Source organism: Amyelois transitella, chromosome 14 (genome assembly GCF_032362555.1).
Source record: "Amyelois transitella isolate CPQ chromosome 14, ilAmyTran1.1, whole genome shotgun sequence".
Taxonomy (NCBI): Eukaryota; Metazoa; Arthropoda; class Insecta; order Lepidoptera; family Pyralidae; genus Amyelois; species Amyelois transitella.
The window spans coordinates 9,940,941-9,960,343 of record NC_083517.1 but is presented as its reverse complement, the minus strand read 5'-3'; the positions used below and the strand labels follow the sequence as shown (position 1 = coordinate 9,960,343).

The 19,403-nt window shown below is 35.3% G+C and overlaps 1 protein-coding gene across 7 annotated transcripts in view; it reads right to left on the bottom strand.

The window, feature by feature from the left end:
* Positions 1-19,403, bottom strand: part of LOC106132288 (muscle-specific protein 300 kDa) — a 164,827-nt gene that overhangs the window by 53,309 nt on the left and 92,115 nt on the right. For all 7 annotated transcript variants that reach the window (XM_060947706.1, XM_060947704.1, XM_060947707.1 and 4 more), the window contains 6 exons: positions 19,012-19,249; positions 18,422-18,756; positions 15,854-18,304; positions 8,169-8,301; positions 7,593-7,765; positions 5,891-6,042 (listed from right to left, as the gene is read on the bottom strand). In XM_060947706.1, the coding sequence (XP_060803689.1) occupies positions 5,891-6,042; positions 7,593-7,765; positions 8,169-8,301; positions 15,854-18,304; positions 18,422-18,756; positions 19,012-19,249 (3,482 nt within the window). The remainder of the gene's footprint in view (positions 1-5,890; positions 6,043-7,592; positions 7,766-8,168; positions 8,302-15,853; positions 18,305-18,421; positions 18,757-19,011; positions 19,250-19,403) is intronic.

Below are 19,403 nucleotides of genomic sequence, written 5' to 3'. Positions count from 1 at the left end.
GACACGCGTGACCTTGAAGCTGTTAGCCGCCACATGCTAATGTTCGAAACAATTTTATGTCGCATTGTGTTTTTTCAGATATAGGTAAAGTCAACCGGAAGTTTTACGGCAAAATAACAAAGCCGTAGTGATTGACACGGGCTAATGTCTTGGCATGCCGGCCGCCAACACTTGCCGGCGCCGCTGAAACTCCCTAATGAGTGAATGAAGTAAAACTTTAACAAATCTCTGCCAAACTAAACTTATTAGCTCTTACAGAGACAAAACGGCTCGCCGATTCCCTTCCTACATCACAGAAATACGCCTAGACGCGTGAGTCATCGTGGCCGGCACAAGTAGGCACATCACATGTATCACATAATTCAGGGGGATTTAAAAAGAAACGCCGGCTCGGCGCAGGCACGGCTCAGTCTCCTTATAGAATGCAAAATTGGTGATGAAACTGTTCTGGTGTACGGCGAGACCACTTATTTTTGGACCGGTTTCGTCGGTTTTACATCTGGTCGGGGGGAGCGGACCGCGAGGGGCGGCCGCGGAGCAGCCAACGTCGGAAACTCGACGAACATTTCGTACTTTTCGGAATAATTCAGTATCAGTAAGTCAAGCCAAGATGGCGTGTGTCCTGTGTATATTTCCGACGCCGGTTCCAGTACAGACTGCGAGGCCCTGACCTATAAACTTGTGATTTTCGCGCATGCGCACGCCGCATTGAAGTTCTAGTCTGCCAGTTTGAGTAACGATTACGCTTCCCCCGTCCTGTCGATTGTCTGGGGCATGCGCTTATGGAAACTGTTCCTTATGATTCTAAAAATAAAGTAGTATATTGAATATTTCCTGACAGGGATGTTATGGCTTTTCCAATACGCTGTAATTCATGCTGATTGATTCCGTTTTAGGGCTTGTAGCCGGTAAGCACTAGTGGTTATACTGCGCATCCTACCGGCGCAGGTCTAGTGCCTAGGTAATCTAGACTATTCCATATAAATGAGACGCAAAAACATTGTTTGGTATGATGACGAGCTTTCCGTTATAGTGAGGCATTTATTTTAACAATATTTATAATATATATTTTATGCCGTGTGGTCGCCCGGCACCAATAGATAAAGGAATAGGGCTACTCCACCTCTTTCCAATGAGGATGTTTGCGTCGTTCGTGATTGCGGGGTAGACAGAGTCTTGAAGAGAGTGACAGACCACCATCAGCCGTTTGGCTTAATGATAGAATCCAAATACATAACACTCTTCGTGTAAGCTCGTCGGTTTAAGGTAATCATGACCTGATCTATACACGAAACATCTCTGACCTTTGTAAGAAGTTTGTTGATAAAATTTTATTATTTGACCACTCACCACGTCTGAACATGCCAAAAACGTAGTTCCGATGCAGTTGGCGCAAAACGCGGTAGATCATTGTAGCCAATATTTATTGCTGATCCATTTTAACGATATTATTAGCCGTGTGGTAGTCGTTTGATAGGCTTATAAACTTGCGATTCTTAGTTTAGGCGATGGGCTAGCAAACTGACACTTTTTTTATTTCAATTCTATCATTAAGCCAAACAGCTGAACGTGGCCTTTCAGTCTTTTGACGGCTGTCAGCTCAGTCTACCCCGCAAGGGATACAGACGTGATTATATGTTGCGTTAAGTTACATGTCTAAATTATTTTTGTATGCAAATCACGTTTCTTGATTACAATACAAACAATACATTGACATCCTGTGGGTATGACTCTGACCATCATAGAAGTTTATTATTATTTTAATGATCAGTCTTCAAATGTATTTCTTTTGAGACGAGTGCATACAGACATACATACATACATATGGTCACGTCTATATCCCTTGCGGGGTAGACAGAGCCAATAGTCTTGAAAAGACTGGATGCCACGTTCTGCTATTTGGCTTAATGATAGAATTGAGATTCAAATAGCGACAGGTTGCTAGCCCATCGCCTAAAAGAAGAAACCCAAGTTTTTAAGCCTATCCCTTAGTCGTCATGAAAGTGTCAATTTACTCTTGCACACTCCTCTGTCAATTTAATAGGAGAGTGCAAGAGTAAATTGACACTTTCATTTCTGAAACATCAATCGGATATGATATTATTTATTTTATTTTTTTCAACGTTGGAACCATTTATTTGTAGAAAGATATCTAGGTATTATCTAGTACACAGATATCACAAGTGGTACCGAGTTATAGTATTTCACAAATGCTTGTGTCAGTTAAAATACGAATCATGATCCATACATAATAATAAAACTGTAACTGAACTTTGTCCGTACGTTGAAGAAAAAAAATTATAAGGGGTCTTTTTAGGGTCAATAGAAGCCAAAACAATTAATGAATACAATAAATATAATTCTATCATCAAGCCAAACAGCTGAACTCTGTCTACCCCGCGATGGATAAAGACGTGATTGTGTAATGGTCTCTCTAAAGTAACTAATTAAATACCAATAATAGTTGGTTTATAAAAAAAATCTAATAAGCAAATTTCCAAACACACGTTTCTAAGCAACATATATAACTCTAAGCATACCCGGTAAAAAGTTTTTAATAAACGAAACGTAAAATATTTTCACATTTAAGTCATCATCAAAATCATCGTTACTTAAATCATGACAATTTTTACTTGGCCGATGATGTCAGAGCACCTTCCAGTCTATTTGATGACACTTTAAATACAAGTATATAGAGACTATAATTGCGTGGCAATTCTACTCTTTTCCTGTCGCCTTGAGTTACGTAACTGATGACGAATCATTATAAATATCGGATTCTGTCGAGGGGTACCTAGAATCAGCAAACGCATATGAATGCTAAGTTTAGTACCGAATTTATAAATATGCACATCATACAATGTAGCTTCCATGCTAGTCTAGTTTTGAATAAAATATAATATATAATATAAATATAAAATCTATAATATTATACAGCTGAAGAGATTGTTTGTTTGAACGCGCTAATCTTAGGAACTACTGGTTTGAATTGAAAACATTCTGCGTTGATTAGACCATTTATTGAGGAAGGCTTCAGGCTATATAACGTCACGCTGCAACTATAAGGAGCAAAGAAATACTTATTAGAATATGTGAAAAAAATTTATTCATCCTTGAGGGCTTAAATGATGCCCAAAATAGCTATTCCACGCGGACGAAGTCGCGGGCACAGCTAGTTTACAAAAAAATATAATATGTGCCAGCTGCAGATTGTAAAAGTCAACATTCAAACATATGGTCACGTCTATATCCTTTGTGGGGTATATAGAGCCAACAGTCTTAAAAAGACTGATAGGCCACGTTCAGCTATTTGACTTAAAATGCTACGGAGGATCACTCCTGGATCATCAAAGGAGAACCTAGGGTTCCTATCTAGGTAAACTAATTCCTTTTAAACCTTTGCATTATACTAAGTCTGACACAGTAATCTGATATAAAGTCGCTTAGGTTGGCAATTCTAACACGAAAAGGTGTTGTGACGATTGAAAAAGTCAGACTCTCTTGAGAAGATGGACTTTTGAAATTCCAGCATGGCTATACAAAGATTACGGGTACAAGAAAGGTAGTTACATAACGTTAGATAATATTTGGTGGTTCTAATTTAGAACCTAGAGGTGTACCTTGCCTCAACAAGTTATCAAGTAAAAATTTTTGCAAAGCTGATGACACAAAATCAACCGGCACGAAACTCGCTGCCCTTGACCGACCTTATACGTCTGACATTGCCAATTTTATGACCACAATGACCCCGAACCGCAATAATAACCTTTACCATAATGGCATAGAATTCAGATCACGTTGTTTTATGCGGTGGTTAAAAAACATTAGGTATACTGAAAAAACGAGGCATCGCTGTGTTTCCGTAAAAAGTTTGAATTGTTTTGTTACTTTTAGAGGTTAAAATACTTGTATACTAAATTTAACTACCTATAGTATTATATTTTAAAAACATCTGTGAAAGTATAAAATTTATAACCACGCAGAAATTGAGTATTTAGGTATAAGTTTTCTTAGGCTCAGTAAGTCTTGATAACTCTTTCGAATATTTAAGTAATTCTTTATTTCTCGTAAATCAAGTTTAATAAGAATCGAACAAGCGACCAAATTCAACAAGAAGTCTTTAAAAATAATTCTTTTTATTAATGTAAATAAATACACTGAATTTATTTAAAGAAAAGTCATTATTTACTTCAATCTGTCATTGGTTAAAACAATACCAATGAAATCGTTGAAATAGTGGATACTATATGAATCAGAAAAGTAGAAAGTATGACAGAACACGCAACGTTTCATACTATTTCTATTTTTGTTAATGCAGTCAGAGCTTTGCCATTGCATTTAATAATGCTCCTTTCTATCATTCTTACGAAAGATTTAAAATGTTACATTATTTAAAGACTTATTAAATTGTCTCGAACAACCAACAATAAACTCATCAAAACATTATGTTTTAAACCGTCTATCGAAAAGAAAAATGCAAAATTAAGGCGTAATAATAATATAACCTCAATCTAGAAATCTGAATATTTTAGTTATTCGACATGTCAAATCTTAACGATGAAAACTCAATGATTACAAAAAAAAAACGACCTAAAAACTCTAAACGCCAGCTAAATTTACAAACGAGAAACAAACAATGCTAAAATGAACTCTATTCCTTGACTTTAGGGAAACAAAATGTTGATTCGAAAACTCAAGGCCAGATTTTTTGCAACTGAAGACGACCAATTTGATTTTGTGCCAAAACGTACACAGTTTCCGGATATGATTGGCAGTGCGAGAAATATTGACATACATACATACATACATACATATCGTCACGTCTATTTCCCTTGCGGGGTAGACAGAGCCAACAATCTTGAAAAGACTGAATGGCCACGTTCAGCTATTTGGCTTAATGATAGAATTGAGATTCAAATAGTGACAGGTTGCTAGCCCATCGCCTTAAAAAGGATCCCAAGTTTGTAAGCCTATCCCTAAGTCGCCTTTTACGACATCCATGAGAAAGAGATGGAGTGGTCCTATTCTTTTTTGTATTGGTGCCGGGAACCACACGGCAAAAATATTGACGATTTCAACTATTTACATGTCAACATCAATCACGCCTCTTTTCAGTAGAGATTACATCTTTTCACTTGCCACGATCCCTGCATACTTCTTTCGCTTCCATATCATCTTTCGCATTCATATTTATTTATCTTATTTCAAGTTTGACTTTAACTGTTAGAAATAGTACAATGTCTTTAGATATATGTATAATACCAACAATATTGTCATTGTCTGTAGACATATTATTATAATCAAAATCTTTTTTGGTTCACGGCCAATTATCTTCTAAATCTTTCGTCGCTGTTGTCGAATGCTACATATTTTATTTTGTATGTTTTTACATCTCGCACAAAAATGGACAAATTTATGTAATTTGTTCCTTTTTTATTGTCATAAATACATTAACGTATCTGTTGTTTTATATTTACATATCATTTTTAATGAATTTTTGCCTTTCTGTGAAAGGAACCCGAAATTCGCCAATGTAAGTCAGGTTTTTACACGAAGCGATACCCGGCTGACTACTACAACTATTACAGAGGCACTTAACTCATCTTGGACCGTACATAGATACATAATAAACACGTCTTTATCCCTTACGGGACAGACAGAGCCGTGAGTCTCGCAAAGACTGTAAAGCAAAGGTGTTGGATCGCATATCACCTATCGCATATTTACTTATCACTTAAATATCCGAATTATTTTATAAAACTCAAATTGAAATCCATAGAAATAACCAAAATAAGCAAAATTGCACGTATAATCTTCCTACGTTTCCTATACAATATTTCGAAACACATCTGAAAGTACAACAGCTTTTTTATAAAGTTGCAACACTCACTTCTCATAAGCTTCGACCAGCTCCCTGACAGTGCTGTCGGTTTCTTCCGATGCCTCTTTGGAGTGCGGCTTCAGAAGGGCTACCACGAAGTCAGCGTGCTCCAGCAACTCGTCCTTGGTGTCCTCCAGACCCTGGACTTCACTCTGCAGCTCCTGGTTGGAAAGAGAAAGGGTTTAAATGAAATATATTTTCATCGCCGCTAATGAAATGCCGTGTGGCTCTCGGAAAACAATAAGTGTTTCATATAGATGTCTGGGAATAAGTCCATTAATCGTATTGTGTCTAAGTTGCTTCACTTCGTCGTTCTCTTTCTTTGATTGTTAAAGTAGATGAAGAAATACCAAGCAATTTCTTGAATTTTGTTTGTTTATAAAATTAGAAAATATGTTTATTTAGGGATCATTTTACATAGGATCGTAATGTGAAATGCGTTGAATTAAAAAAACAGTGCATGTCGGTAAAATCCACATCAATGCCATCTAGTGCAAATCGGTGAAACTACAACGCATACAGGTCAACTCGTGCATCGAAATAAGTTCTGAGAAATAAATTAGATGGCGCTGTCAATAGACTGTAGATCAATGTAAAGACTAACAAACTTGGGACTTTTTTTTAGAATTTACGATCAAGCTATCTGAATTTCAATAGCATCATTAAACCATCAGTTGAATATTGCCGAGTATGATTTTAAGGATGAAGAAGTAATGAATGTTAATGTATCTCCTGTTTGGTTTCCTTCCACCCAAAGGTTGACTGGAAGAGATTGCATAAGCGATAAGTCCGCCTTTGTACCATCTCTATCTGTTTTATGTTGTTTTGTATGTTTTACTCTTATGGTGCACAAAGAGTTTTATCTATCTATCTATCTTATGCTAATGAAAATAATCTTTTTATTAAACTTCAAATGATTAAACACAATCTCAAAAGAAAATCGTGGAGATAATTTCTCTAACTACAATTGTAATTTAGAACAAAATTGACAGATCGGAAAATTTATTCCGAGCGGCGCCGGCGGTGCCGTTTCTAACTTTTGCTTTCCTTATTCAATGACTCTTGTTATGTTGACTAGTTAAACATTAACTCACATTCATCCACGTCTTTATCACTAACGGGCCAGACAGATTTAAATGTCTCTAAAAGAATGGGCACATTCAGCTTGATTCAGCAATGGCTTAATGATAGAATCTAGATTTACAGCCGCGTATTCGGATGAATGGCCATACCGCACAACGTAGTTCTGCCTTCATTATTATCGGATTTCTTGTAAATTTTTGCCATAGTATTGGTAAGTAATGCCATTCAGGCGATTCTTAAGGAAGTTGACCTTAAATCACAACAACAACAAATTTCTATGCAACAAAGATATCACAAACAAACAAACAACAATAACGATTGTTTAAAATTTTCATAAAATCGATTTACAAATCGATACTTATGATTCTGTATGTTTTAAAAAAGAGAATTAAGATTTAAGACCTAGACGAACATATCTTGATTTTTATTTTTCAAATTACGGACGTCCTGGTAAAGGGTAAGGTCAAAAGTACCCGAAACCGCCGAGCTTGCATGAAGAGAGTTATGAATGTGGATGAAGCGAAGGAAGTATGCAGAGATCGTGGCAAGTGGAAAGAGGTAGTCCCTCCGGGAAAGAGGCGGGATTTTATGTATGTATGTTATGTATGTAATTAAGATTTAAAATTACCTGCAAAGCATGCCTGGTGTCAACAGCTTTCCTCCTGGTGCTGGGGCTGGCGTCGAGCTGCCTCAGCCTGTCTGACGCTGCCGTGATGGAGGCGGCCAAGTTCCGCTGCACGTCGAGGAGTTGACTCCAGCGTTGGAGCTGCTGGTCAGCTGTCGCGGCGCGTTTGGCGAGACCTGGTGGTGGGGATTGCATACATTCACGGTCACGTCTATATCCATTACGGGGCGGACAGAGCCAACAGTCTTGAAAAGACTGTTGGTTCTGACTCATCCAGCCCATAGCATATAGCAATTGACGTCCGATGAAAATGCTGCAGTGTAGTTTGTTCCGCCGCTTCTTCTACACATGCGCTTTGGGAGCGGCAGTAGTTATAATTAGATTTAAGTTATGTGACGTCAATAAGTGATACCTTGTATCCAATTTTGAAAATAAATCTATTCTATTCTATTCAATGGGCTGCAATCAAGTGGATAAAGAACTTTTCATCTCTTTTGTTCTCATGTAAGTGGATTTTGTAATCTTATTTTTTTTGAGAATAAATTCTTTAAACCTTGACGATAGTGTCTCCCGACATACCTTCGCAGGCGATGCTCCAGGTGTCCGCCATGTCTCTGGTCTTCTGTTCCACTCTCTCCCCGCTCGCAGCGTCTGCGCCGGCGCAGATCTCCCGCGCCCGCTCCCGGACCACATCCAGGAGCGGCTGCTGGTTCTGGAGATAAAGATAAACAAGCAAATATGTATATATATATTATTAGTTATATTTTTAATAATAAGTTTAGATTAGAAATGTTCTTAGTTAACAATTTTTAAACATTCTTTGTTGATGAAAATATAATACTATATTTTAACATATTTTATAGGGCAATCCCGAAAAAATATATATTTTAAATCAATGTTATGATTAAGTATTCTAATATAATAAATGCGAAGGTTTGTGAGTATATATGTACGGATGTTTGGTACTCTTTCACGCAAATACTATTGAACCGATTACGATGAAATTTGGCATGACATCTACATGCCAAATGTCATCGTAATCGGAAAGAACTTTTTATTCCGGAGTTCCTGCGGGATTGATTGTTAAGTTATGATAGGGTTTCCACGCGGTCGAAGTCGCGGGCGGCCTTTAGTTACTATAATAAAAAAATAAATATGCTTAAAACTAGGTAGGTATATGGTTGATTCTGATTAAAATAAATTATATAAATTATCATCACTACATAGTATAAAACAAAGTCGCCCATTTTGTCTGTAGTCCCTTCGTATGCATAAAACTTTAAAACTACGCAACGGATTTTGATGCGGTTTTCACTAATAGAAAGAGTATTTTCTCCGACAGGTTTTTATATATAATTGAAATACATTGAAACTATATTAGCTGAGTTATAGCGATTTATGTCCAAGAAGTCAGAAAAAAAATCTAATTGAAGATTGCATTTGTGCGTGCGCCGCTTATACTGTTGGATACAAGTAAGAACAATGTATAGCAAAAACATTGGTCTTTATTAGTTCTACAAAAAAGTCCGCGATGACATATATCCAGCTTTTTTATTTAAGTCACAAAAACTACTTTTCTGGATTAAAAAAACATTTAATTCGTTGGGTGATGTTTAACTGGTGATATAACCAATAATACATATATCCTTATCACAATAAGTAAGTTCATCATCACGAGCATTTAATTTAGATTATTTTTGCAGTTTACAGTGTGTTATTTAGACATATAGTTTAGGAGATATCACGATATTAGTATTGCGGCACGGTACGGGCCGGCCGCGGCGGCGGGGGCAGCGTCCCTATAAAAACGGTACATAAAAAATAAATAATATTAAAAAGTAGGTACTACGACTTTGATCTATACATATAAGACAAAAAAAAATCTGTACATTACTTAAATATTTTTTCCAAAAACTGATAGGGGGGGCGATCAAAGAAGAGTCACAGAAACCAAAAAACATTTTAATATTTTAAACGCGGTTAAGGGAAAGAGAAGTTATTGTGAATTGAAAATTAGTATCCAATATGTGTTAGTGCGTTGACTGTATTTGTCGAAGTAGCGGGATACACGCAAACGAAGTTGCGCGGGTCAGCTAGTATTATATATATAAAATTACATGTTAAAGTCAATATATTTTTTAAATAGGTAATGATTCGTCAAATGATATCAAGGGAATTGTTCTTTCTTGAATCGACTTAATGAATTTCCTTCTTCGTAATCATTAAGATATGTACATTTTATCTCGTGTTAAAACATACAGCTTTTTACAAGAGGTTAATTACTTACATGTTGTTCTTTGAAACCTTTCTTTTTAAAATGTAGCTGTAATCTTTCAGATAACAAACATTTTTATTATGAACAGTGAAGACTGTTCAACATAATGTACCATTTTTTAAAAAAAGAAGCTGAATCGTCTTTTTAGCATGATGAAATAGGAAATGACGTCATCGAATACATCATGCACGAATTATTAATTTCTCACATACATACATATAATCACGCATATATCCCTTGCAGGGTAGACAGAGCCAATAGTCATGAAAAGACTGAATGGCCACGTTCAGCTATTTGGCTTAATGATAGAATTGAGATTCAAATAGTGACAGGTTGCTAGCCCATCGCCTAAAAGAAGAATCCCAAGTTCATAAACCTATTAGTGTCACACTATTGTATAAATTTTATGGAAGTTATGAATTACTGTATTTAAGAAAAACGGCAATACAGATAAGGAACATAAATAAGTTAGTTAATAAATAAATTAGTAAATAAGTAGCTATTTGGCCTGTATATTGATATGTTACTCGATCAATGTCCCACATAACATTACATATAATTACATCTACATACCCCGCGGGGTAGACAGAGCCAACAGTCGTCAAAATGATAGAATCAATGTCCCCTTTTAAATTATAGGGTTTAGCTCAGTTTCATATCAACATTCTTGTAACAAATGATAACGTTATCACCTCGCTAACTGATTACATTGTAAACAGCTTGCATTTCGCAGTTTGTTTTTGCTGTTACTATTTTGAGAAAGTGACGGGGCAGACAGAGACTCGTAGGCCACGTTTACCTGTATGTAGCAGTGATAAAATTCACATTCGTGACAGGTTGCTAGCCCAAAAGAATTTGAAGTTAGTCTTTTTTGTTTGACAACTGGCACATAATGGCACTATGCTTATTCCTCTAGTCCTTTCGTCTTCAATGGGCACATTGAATGATTCAAATAAACATAATTATTTATTACTAGAGTTAGTAGTAATTGATCTTATTTACAAACAGTGAGAAAAGTAAAGCTTACTTTAACTAAGACCATTTTATTTCTATAATTCTTGAAGCAAACAGCTGAACGTGACATAATAGTATTTCCAAGACTTTTTTGCTCTGTCTACCCCGTACGGGATGTAGACGTGATTATATGTATGTATGAATTATATAGTATATATTATATGTATGATGTAGTCTCTGCCTACCTCTCCGGGAAAGAGGCGTGATTATATGTATGTATGTATGTATTATATTATAACTGAAACCACGTGGTTGTCTGTTTGTCTGCATCCTCGCTTCTGACCTTGGCAGTATTAATAAAGCAGGAAATTTTTGTTAGTTCGTTAATACCGACTTCGATTGTTCCCGCTAATTTGGTATTAAATTCAGGGAAAAAATTGCACATTAATGTATCTATCTAATGATAATTGGAATGAATAGGTATTTCAGTAAATTGTCATGGTTCAATCTAGTTATTATTTCATTTGTTTATTTATTATAACTGTATTGTAAAAATTACAATTAATGTATAACACAATAACCGGAATTAATGCTAGAAGCATTAACTATCAGTCAACCATTGGTTAATTTCCGTTTTCGCAGGAATAATTCGTAAATTCCTATTGTAAACGTCGACCACATAACATATTTCAAAGCTCTAGACTGGTCAATTAGTCAGTGTACTTCATTATTTATCCTACTTATAACGAAGTGCCGTGTGGTTCCCGGCATCAATTCAAAAAAGAATATGACCACTACATCTCTTTCCCATGGATGTCGTAAAAGGCGACTAAAGGATAGGCTTACAAACTTGGCATTCGTTTTTAGGCGATGGGCTAGCAACCTGTCACTATTTGAATCTCAATTCTATCATTAACCCAAAGACGACGTTCATAAAGAAGGTTGCCTACAATATTCTTAACTCGAGTAGCAAAAATAAAACTACCTATTTAAAAAAAAAACGAAATTTATGTAACAACAAACATAGGTACTTAAGTATTAGATGTTGTTTTAAATTATTCATCCAAAAATAGTCATATGCGTTATGAATACTGGTCTAAAGTTACTGAAGCGAAAGAAGTATTCAGAACTGAACAACAAAACCGACCAACCGTGACACCAAACAGGTAGAATACAGACAATTACTTAAAATACCGGTTTCAGACACCTTTTTGTAAAGTAATATAAATAAATAAAATATAAATAGGTATATACGGGACATATTACACAGATCGAGTAAGCCTCGAAGTAAGTTCTAGACTTGTGTTACGAGATACTAACTCAACGATACTATATTTTATAATAATTACTTATATAGATAAACATCCAAGACCCAGGCCAATCAGAAAAAGTTATTTTCACATCATGCCCTGGCCGGGTTCGAACCCGGGACCTCCGGTGTCACAGACAAGCGTACTACCACTGCGCTACAGAGGCCGAAGTCGGTAAATAATAAGACTTTTAATCTTTGCTCGGATTGCAAGTCCAAAAGAAAAAAAAAACATCAAAATATGAGATGATTTAATATTTACATACATATAGTCACGTCCATATCCCTTGCTGGGTAGACAGAGCCAGCCAGAACAGTCTTGAAAACACTGACAGGCCACGCTCAGCTGTTTGGCTTGGTGATAGATACAAAATTCAAATAGTGACAGGTTGCTAGCCCATCGCCTAAACAAGAATCCAAAGTAGGTACATATATGTATAACCCTATCCATTAGTCGTCTTTTACGACATTTAAAGGAAAGAGATGGAGTGCTCTTTTTCTTTTTTGTATTAGTACCGGAAACCAAACGGCACATATTCATATTTAGTTATTAAATTAGATTTTTGATAGTGCATTTGATACAGTATTTTTATTTTGTTATTTATAAATCTCAACTAGTTTTAAATAATACATGTATTAAAGGTGCAAATAACGTACCTTTATTTTACTCCGGACGTTTTGAATCATAAAAATCGAGATAAAATAAAGGTACGTTATGTGCGCCTTTAATACCTGTATTATCCATAAATAATACAATGCAACGCGCAAATTTCAAATCAGTTATCATGTTAAAAGAAAAATAAATTCAGTTTACTACTAGATTTACCTATAGGATTTTTAAAGGCTGCCTCAATATAATCATATAAATGGAAATTTAATAGTATAATCTACTAGATTTACCTACAGGATTTTTAAAGGCTGCCTTAATGTAATCATATAAATGGAAATTTAATAGTATAATCTATATCGCTGTATTTTAAAATACATTGCATGAAAATTTAAGCGTACAAAAATGAATTTCTCTGACACGAGTATAATTTAAATTATTTTTAACACCTGAGTTAACATTAATTACTCAAAAAAACTAAGGGAGATAAATTGAATTTTGCGAAAATCACAACAATATGTCATTATTATCAGCGCAAAACAAATAACGCATACAAGGTCAAGTTCATAGCGCACTTGACCTGACTCACCTTCCTTTTGCGCGGAATGTTTAAAGCTTATATTACACAATAAAAAAAAAGAAATTATACTATAACACGCTTCTACACTTGTGCAGGTAAAAACCAGATCGGTATAAAAGGTACAATTGGTAAACGTAGTGATGTAGTCTCATTGCTTTGGTATACAAACGTGGACTGAGCGGTAACCGCTTGACGGCGGGCGAGTGATGTCACCCAGTTAAGGGGGAGATTGGAGTCAATTAGAGAATTATTGTGCAATCTTTTTTTTCTTATGCCAGTAGATTATGTGTCACCAGTGTATGATAGTATTTTACAGTTGAAAGTTTTTCGTTTTGTCTACTTTCCTGGTTTTCTTGAGCAAACTTTGCTCAGCCGGACTGTTGAGGGGTTAAACATACATACATACATACATATGGTCACGTCTATATCCCTTGAGGGGTAGACAGAGCCAACAGTCTTGAAAAGACTGATAGGCCACGCTCAGCTATTTGGCTTAATGATAGAATTGAGATTAATGAGGGGTTAAACATGTTTTTTTTTATATTTACCAATTTCACAGAATGGCAATGGCACAAAATATTATGTTTTTGTTTTGCAACATAAACAACGTCAAAATACAACCAGTTACCTACTTCCTTATGCATAAATAACTTCATTATAATGTCATAGATTATTACTGTAGGTAATGCATTTGGTCGATTTTTTTGACTCTCCTGGTATCAAATCAAACTGTCGTGTGTTTACTACTTATCTATTAAATTTTGGTAAACTGACAGAGACCGATTTAAGCACAAATCTGTACTAATAATATAAAGCTGAAGAGTTTGTTTGTTTGTTTGAATGCGTTAATCTCAGAAACTACTGGTTCGAATTGAAAAATTATTTTTGTGTTGAATAGACCATTTATCGAGGAAGGCTTTCGGCTATATTACATTACGCTGCAACTATTAGGAGCCAAGAAATAATGGAAAATGTGAAAAAAAAAACGGGGAACATTATTCACCCTTGAGGGCTTCAATGATGCCCAAAATAACTATACCACGCGGACGGAGTCGCGGGCACAGCTAGTTTAAAATACGTGCGTTATAACTACGTTCATACAAAACATTCTCTGCCTTAAATCAATGAAGGCCGACAAAACGAGTGAACGACCGTCCAAGGATACTGAATCAAGCCGATGATTGCATTTGCAGACTGTACCTTTATGGCAGTTCTATTTTTAAACTCCGGTAATGTTTGAGGTCCTTCAGGCAAAAAAATTGAAGGTTTTAATGATATTGATATGATAATGATATAATATAATAACAATATTCATTCATTCATTCATATAGTCACGTCTATATCCCTTGCGGGGTAGACACAGGCAAAAGTCTTGAAGAGACTGATAGGCCACGTTCAGCTGTTTGGCTTTATGATAGAATTGAGATTCAATTAGTGACAGCCCATCGCCTAAAACGAGAATCCCAAGTTTATAAGCCCATCCCTTAGTCGCCTCTTACGACATCCATGGGAAATGAGATGGAGTGGTCCTATTCTTTTTTATCTTGATGCTGGGGACCACACAGCACAATTACAGTATGATTTTCTTAAGTTTGAGATCTTACACATACAAATCAATATGGTAACCCTTTAAACTAGTTTAAACTAATAAAGATAGTGCCTAGGTATTTCGACATTTTTGAATCGATATTTACTCACGTTAGATAGATATTGTGGTTATAGTTATAAATTTAGGTGATATTTAGCAATGTTTATCTCAATGTGGTTCACTATAAATGTGCCTATCACAATTACATCATCGCTAATCATACGTAACAAATAAATAATATTTATATTTTTCTGCATATCATTTGCATTTATCATAATCGGACAGTAAAACATAATATTTTGATAAAATTATAAAGATATTGCAATGTGATGATTATTATGATATGATTATTATTATTTTTTGATACCTAGATATATAAGACTTTGGTTATGACCCTAAAGTTTTATACGCCGCCGCCGAAAGTCTGCGTAAGGAATTTTATTGTGAAAAAATGAAAATTACTAAAGAGAGTAGATTCATTATAAGGTATTCATCGTTTTCGACATAGTATAACCACAATCACATTATAAAGGGAAATAATGTGTACTCTTTGTTATTTGACGAAATATTCGTATTGAAATAATTCTACATTCATTCATATTTTTTTTAATGTAGACAATGTGCATTTGTCCACGATTTAAATTTAAGAGATCTATATTTGTAATTTGACGTCCGGTGAAAATGCTGCAGTGTAGTTTGTTGTGCTGCTTCTTCTACACATGCGCTTTGGAAATGGTAGTAGTTATAATTAGATTTAAATAATGTGACGTCAATAAGTGATACCTTGTATCCAATTATGAAAATCAATCTATTCTATTCTTTTAATTTTTCAAACAAAAATATATGTATTATAGTAATTTGGGTAATCCCACATGATAATTATAATAAAATGACCGATAATCAGAATCAACCATACATTTGACCAACAATTCAGTGTATATGAACACTCACCTCTAAGTCATTCTTGGCGTGATTCAGCTTCTCAAGGTGCATCCGTAGATTATCCACCGACGTCACAGGTTCATCTTTAACATCGTTCTTCTCCAAGATAGTCTTGATCTTATCCACCAACTGACAGAAGTCTTTCCAGATCTCCAAGTCTTGTTCCAATTGTGCTTGACGCGATTTCGCCGAATTCAATGTGTTCTTCAACAATTGGTTGTGCCTTTGGTGTTCTTTCGACAATTCTTCTTGCTCTGACGCCGCTAATGATGGCCATATTTTATCTACCACATCTTGCATACGTTTCCCAACCAAATCTTTCATTTCCGGCTCAGACGTATTGAAGAATGACTTGTGTTCCTCTAAGTCGGTATCTATGTTTTCAAAATCTGTGCCATTTTTACCCATACCCAAGCGAATTTCTGCCTCGTTAACCCAAATGTTTAGTTTCTCAACTAATTTACTATATTGTAACCTATCCTTTTTATTATCCTGCAAATATTTCTCTCTGTTCGCTAATTCTTCTGGTAACGATGTTTTTAGTGAATTAGCTTCAGATACCATTTCTAATAATGAACCAGGAACGCCGTCATCGCTTTTGATTACATCAGTAATTTTTGTCAATTTATCAAGATATGATTGCACATTCTTTGCTAAAGCTACATGTTCAATTAGTTTTTTGTCGACACTAGTTACGTCTCTATTGAGTAAAGGTCTTGAATGCACGGCAGCTTCATTATCATGAAGCCATTGCAATATTTCGGATAAATCAGCAGCTAGTTTCTTATGTTCTGCAGCGGCGCGTTCATGCTCTTGTCTCTTGGATTCTACTGTTCTTCGTAGTGTCAAAAGTTGTTGTTTCAATGACTGTAGGAGTTCAGTGATGTTATTTCTGTCAATAACTGTCCCTTCTGCTGCTATTTGTTGGCCTTTGTCTGTAGCTGTGGCTAATAAAGCTTCACAGCCTTGAATTTTAACGATAATATCATCATAACGCTTAATTTTATCATCAAGTGAATCATTAGACTTTTCGATTTCAGATGTCAGATCAGTGTACTTAGCAATAAACTCTTCGATTTCTCTGATAAGAGCAAAGAATTGTTCTCGTAACAATAAAAGCTGTTTGAGTTTCGAAATTTGATCATCAATCGTATTCATTAAGTCATCTTGTTGAGTGATAATGTCTTGAATGTTATGCAAATTACTACCTTGTAATTCATTAAGCATTGACCTATTTTTCTTTAGGTCAAGGAGAATAGATTCATACGCTTGAATAATTGGCTGAACATCTTCAACTTTGCTTCCGATTGGTTTGTTAAGAGCTTTAAGTTTATTTTGAATCTCATGTAAAAACTCAAGAGCGGCAGCAATCTTAGCTGCCGCATCTTTGTAATCTTTAATTTGTTTTTGGAGTGAATTCTTCTTGTCATTGATTATAGCATTTATTCTAGCAAATCTATCAGATAATATATTCACTTGTTCTTTTAGCTGTAGTTTATTGGAATCAGACAAGGTATCCATTATGTCCTTGGATTTGTCTTTGATTTTAGTGATGTTCTTTTCAACGTCTTCTGCTTCTTTACTTAGTTTTTCAAATTTAGCAAGCTGTTCTTCTAAAAGCTGCAAATTGCTAGTTCGTAACTCTGGCGTTGCTGCTACTTCTGCCTCATTTAACCAGCTCTGGCATTTGGCAACTTCTGTTTCAAAGTCAGTTCTTCCTTGCAATAATTTGTTCAACGCTGCTAATTTTTCATCAATATCAACTTTTCCACTTGTATATGACTTATTTAAATCTTCCAGTATATTTTGTAGCTTTGCCCTATCTTCACTGGAACAATCTTTTGATACAGCGTTACCCTGTCGTATGACTTCGGCTAGCATATCATTATTAAAATCAGACAGTTCAGTTTGATGTTTCTTATGTACAGAAATTTCTTTTTCAACTTTTGCGACTTCCAATGGAACAGGGCCTCCTAATTTCTTGATTTCGGCCAATTTCGCTTTAAGCCAGTTCTTGGCCTTTTCGATGTCATTTTCCAGTTTCTTTCTATCTTCAGTACATGTACCTAGTCTTTCAATTTCTTGTTTAATAAGACCAGCCAATTGTTTTTGCTTAGATGAGAGATCAGATAATTCTGATTCTAACTGCATCTGTTCTGACGGCTCCAGTTCTGATTGAATATTGCTTACCTTCTTCTCCAATGAATCAATAACTGTTTTTTTGGCGTCATTATCCTTCAAAAGGTTCGCAACTTTCTTTTGTCTTTCTTTGACTGATTTACTTTCATAACCAAGAGGTACTGGATGAAGAATGTTGTCAATTTCTTTTTGCATCCATTCATTTTGTGCAGCAACTTCACTCTTCGTACCATCAATAGCTTTGTATGTAATTTCCAGCATTTGCAATTTTCTTTGAATGCGCTTAGAGATATCGTTGTATCTCCGTTCAACTGATTTCATCTATGAAAAAAAAAAACAAAGTATTAAGAATATATAACTTAATACAAATAAATAATTGCCGAAGAGAAAAAAAATATAGGTAATGAGAATAAAAAAGGTACGTCAGAATATACTTACTTGTTCTTCAACTTGCTGTGACTCCAAATTGCTGACAATATTGATAACTTGCGTTCCTACAGCCTTAATAGTATCAACTTTATCTTTGCCAGCTTGTCCAAATTCTGTAGACAATTCTTTTAATGCGTTCAATTTCTGAGGACATGGTAAACCAGAGCCTTTGTCCGCCAGGGACATCTTTTTCAAGACAGAATCAAAGAAATCATGAATTTCTTGGCATTTGTGTCTAAAGTCATCAATGATGGACTGATTGCCCTTTTCTCTTTCAATTGCTTTTAGGATGGCTTCCTCTAAACTATCTAATTCATCTTCTAAATTTATTTCATCTTCCAGACCTAAAATAAATATTTCTTTTATAACAGAATGACATGTTATTAAATAATTTGATTTTATTTTTACATTGGAAACAAGCTTTTCAAAGAGAGATATGACCTAACGTGCCGAGAGAGGATTTTAATTCTAGTTCGATAAATAATTTTATTTGAATAAAAAAAACCTAAGCAATTTCATGAAAAGGTATTTTGTGTGGCATAATTTTAAGCATTTTTTAATAAAATTGGATCACTATGTGTTTTTAACTGGTAAATTACCTTCCGTAGGAATCTCCGTCAGTAGTCTATTCCTCTTCTCTCCGAGTGACACAAGAGCGTCGCTCATTGCAGCCATGTCTTGTTTAGCTGCCTCCGGCCTCAGCTTGGATGGGTTAGCGAGCCAGTCCCGAGCCAGCGCGTTATGGATGTTAATCCATTCTTGAATCTCAACCACTTGCTTCATAGCTTCTTCCATGCCCTGAACAGCATCTCCCAGAGTTTCCAAATGACTTTGTACCTTTGGGGATTCAAGTATGTTAATTATATTATATGAATAGACTGAAGACAAATTAATAGATCAATTAATAAAATAGCAATCACTTATTTTACACTATAAAGATCTAGAAAGGACTGTATAATAATGTATAGGTAATTCAATTGGTGTTTATACA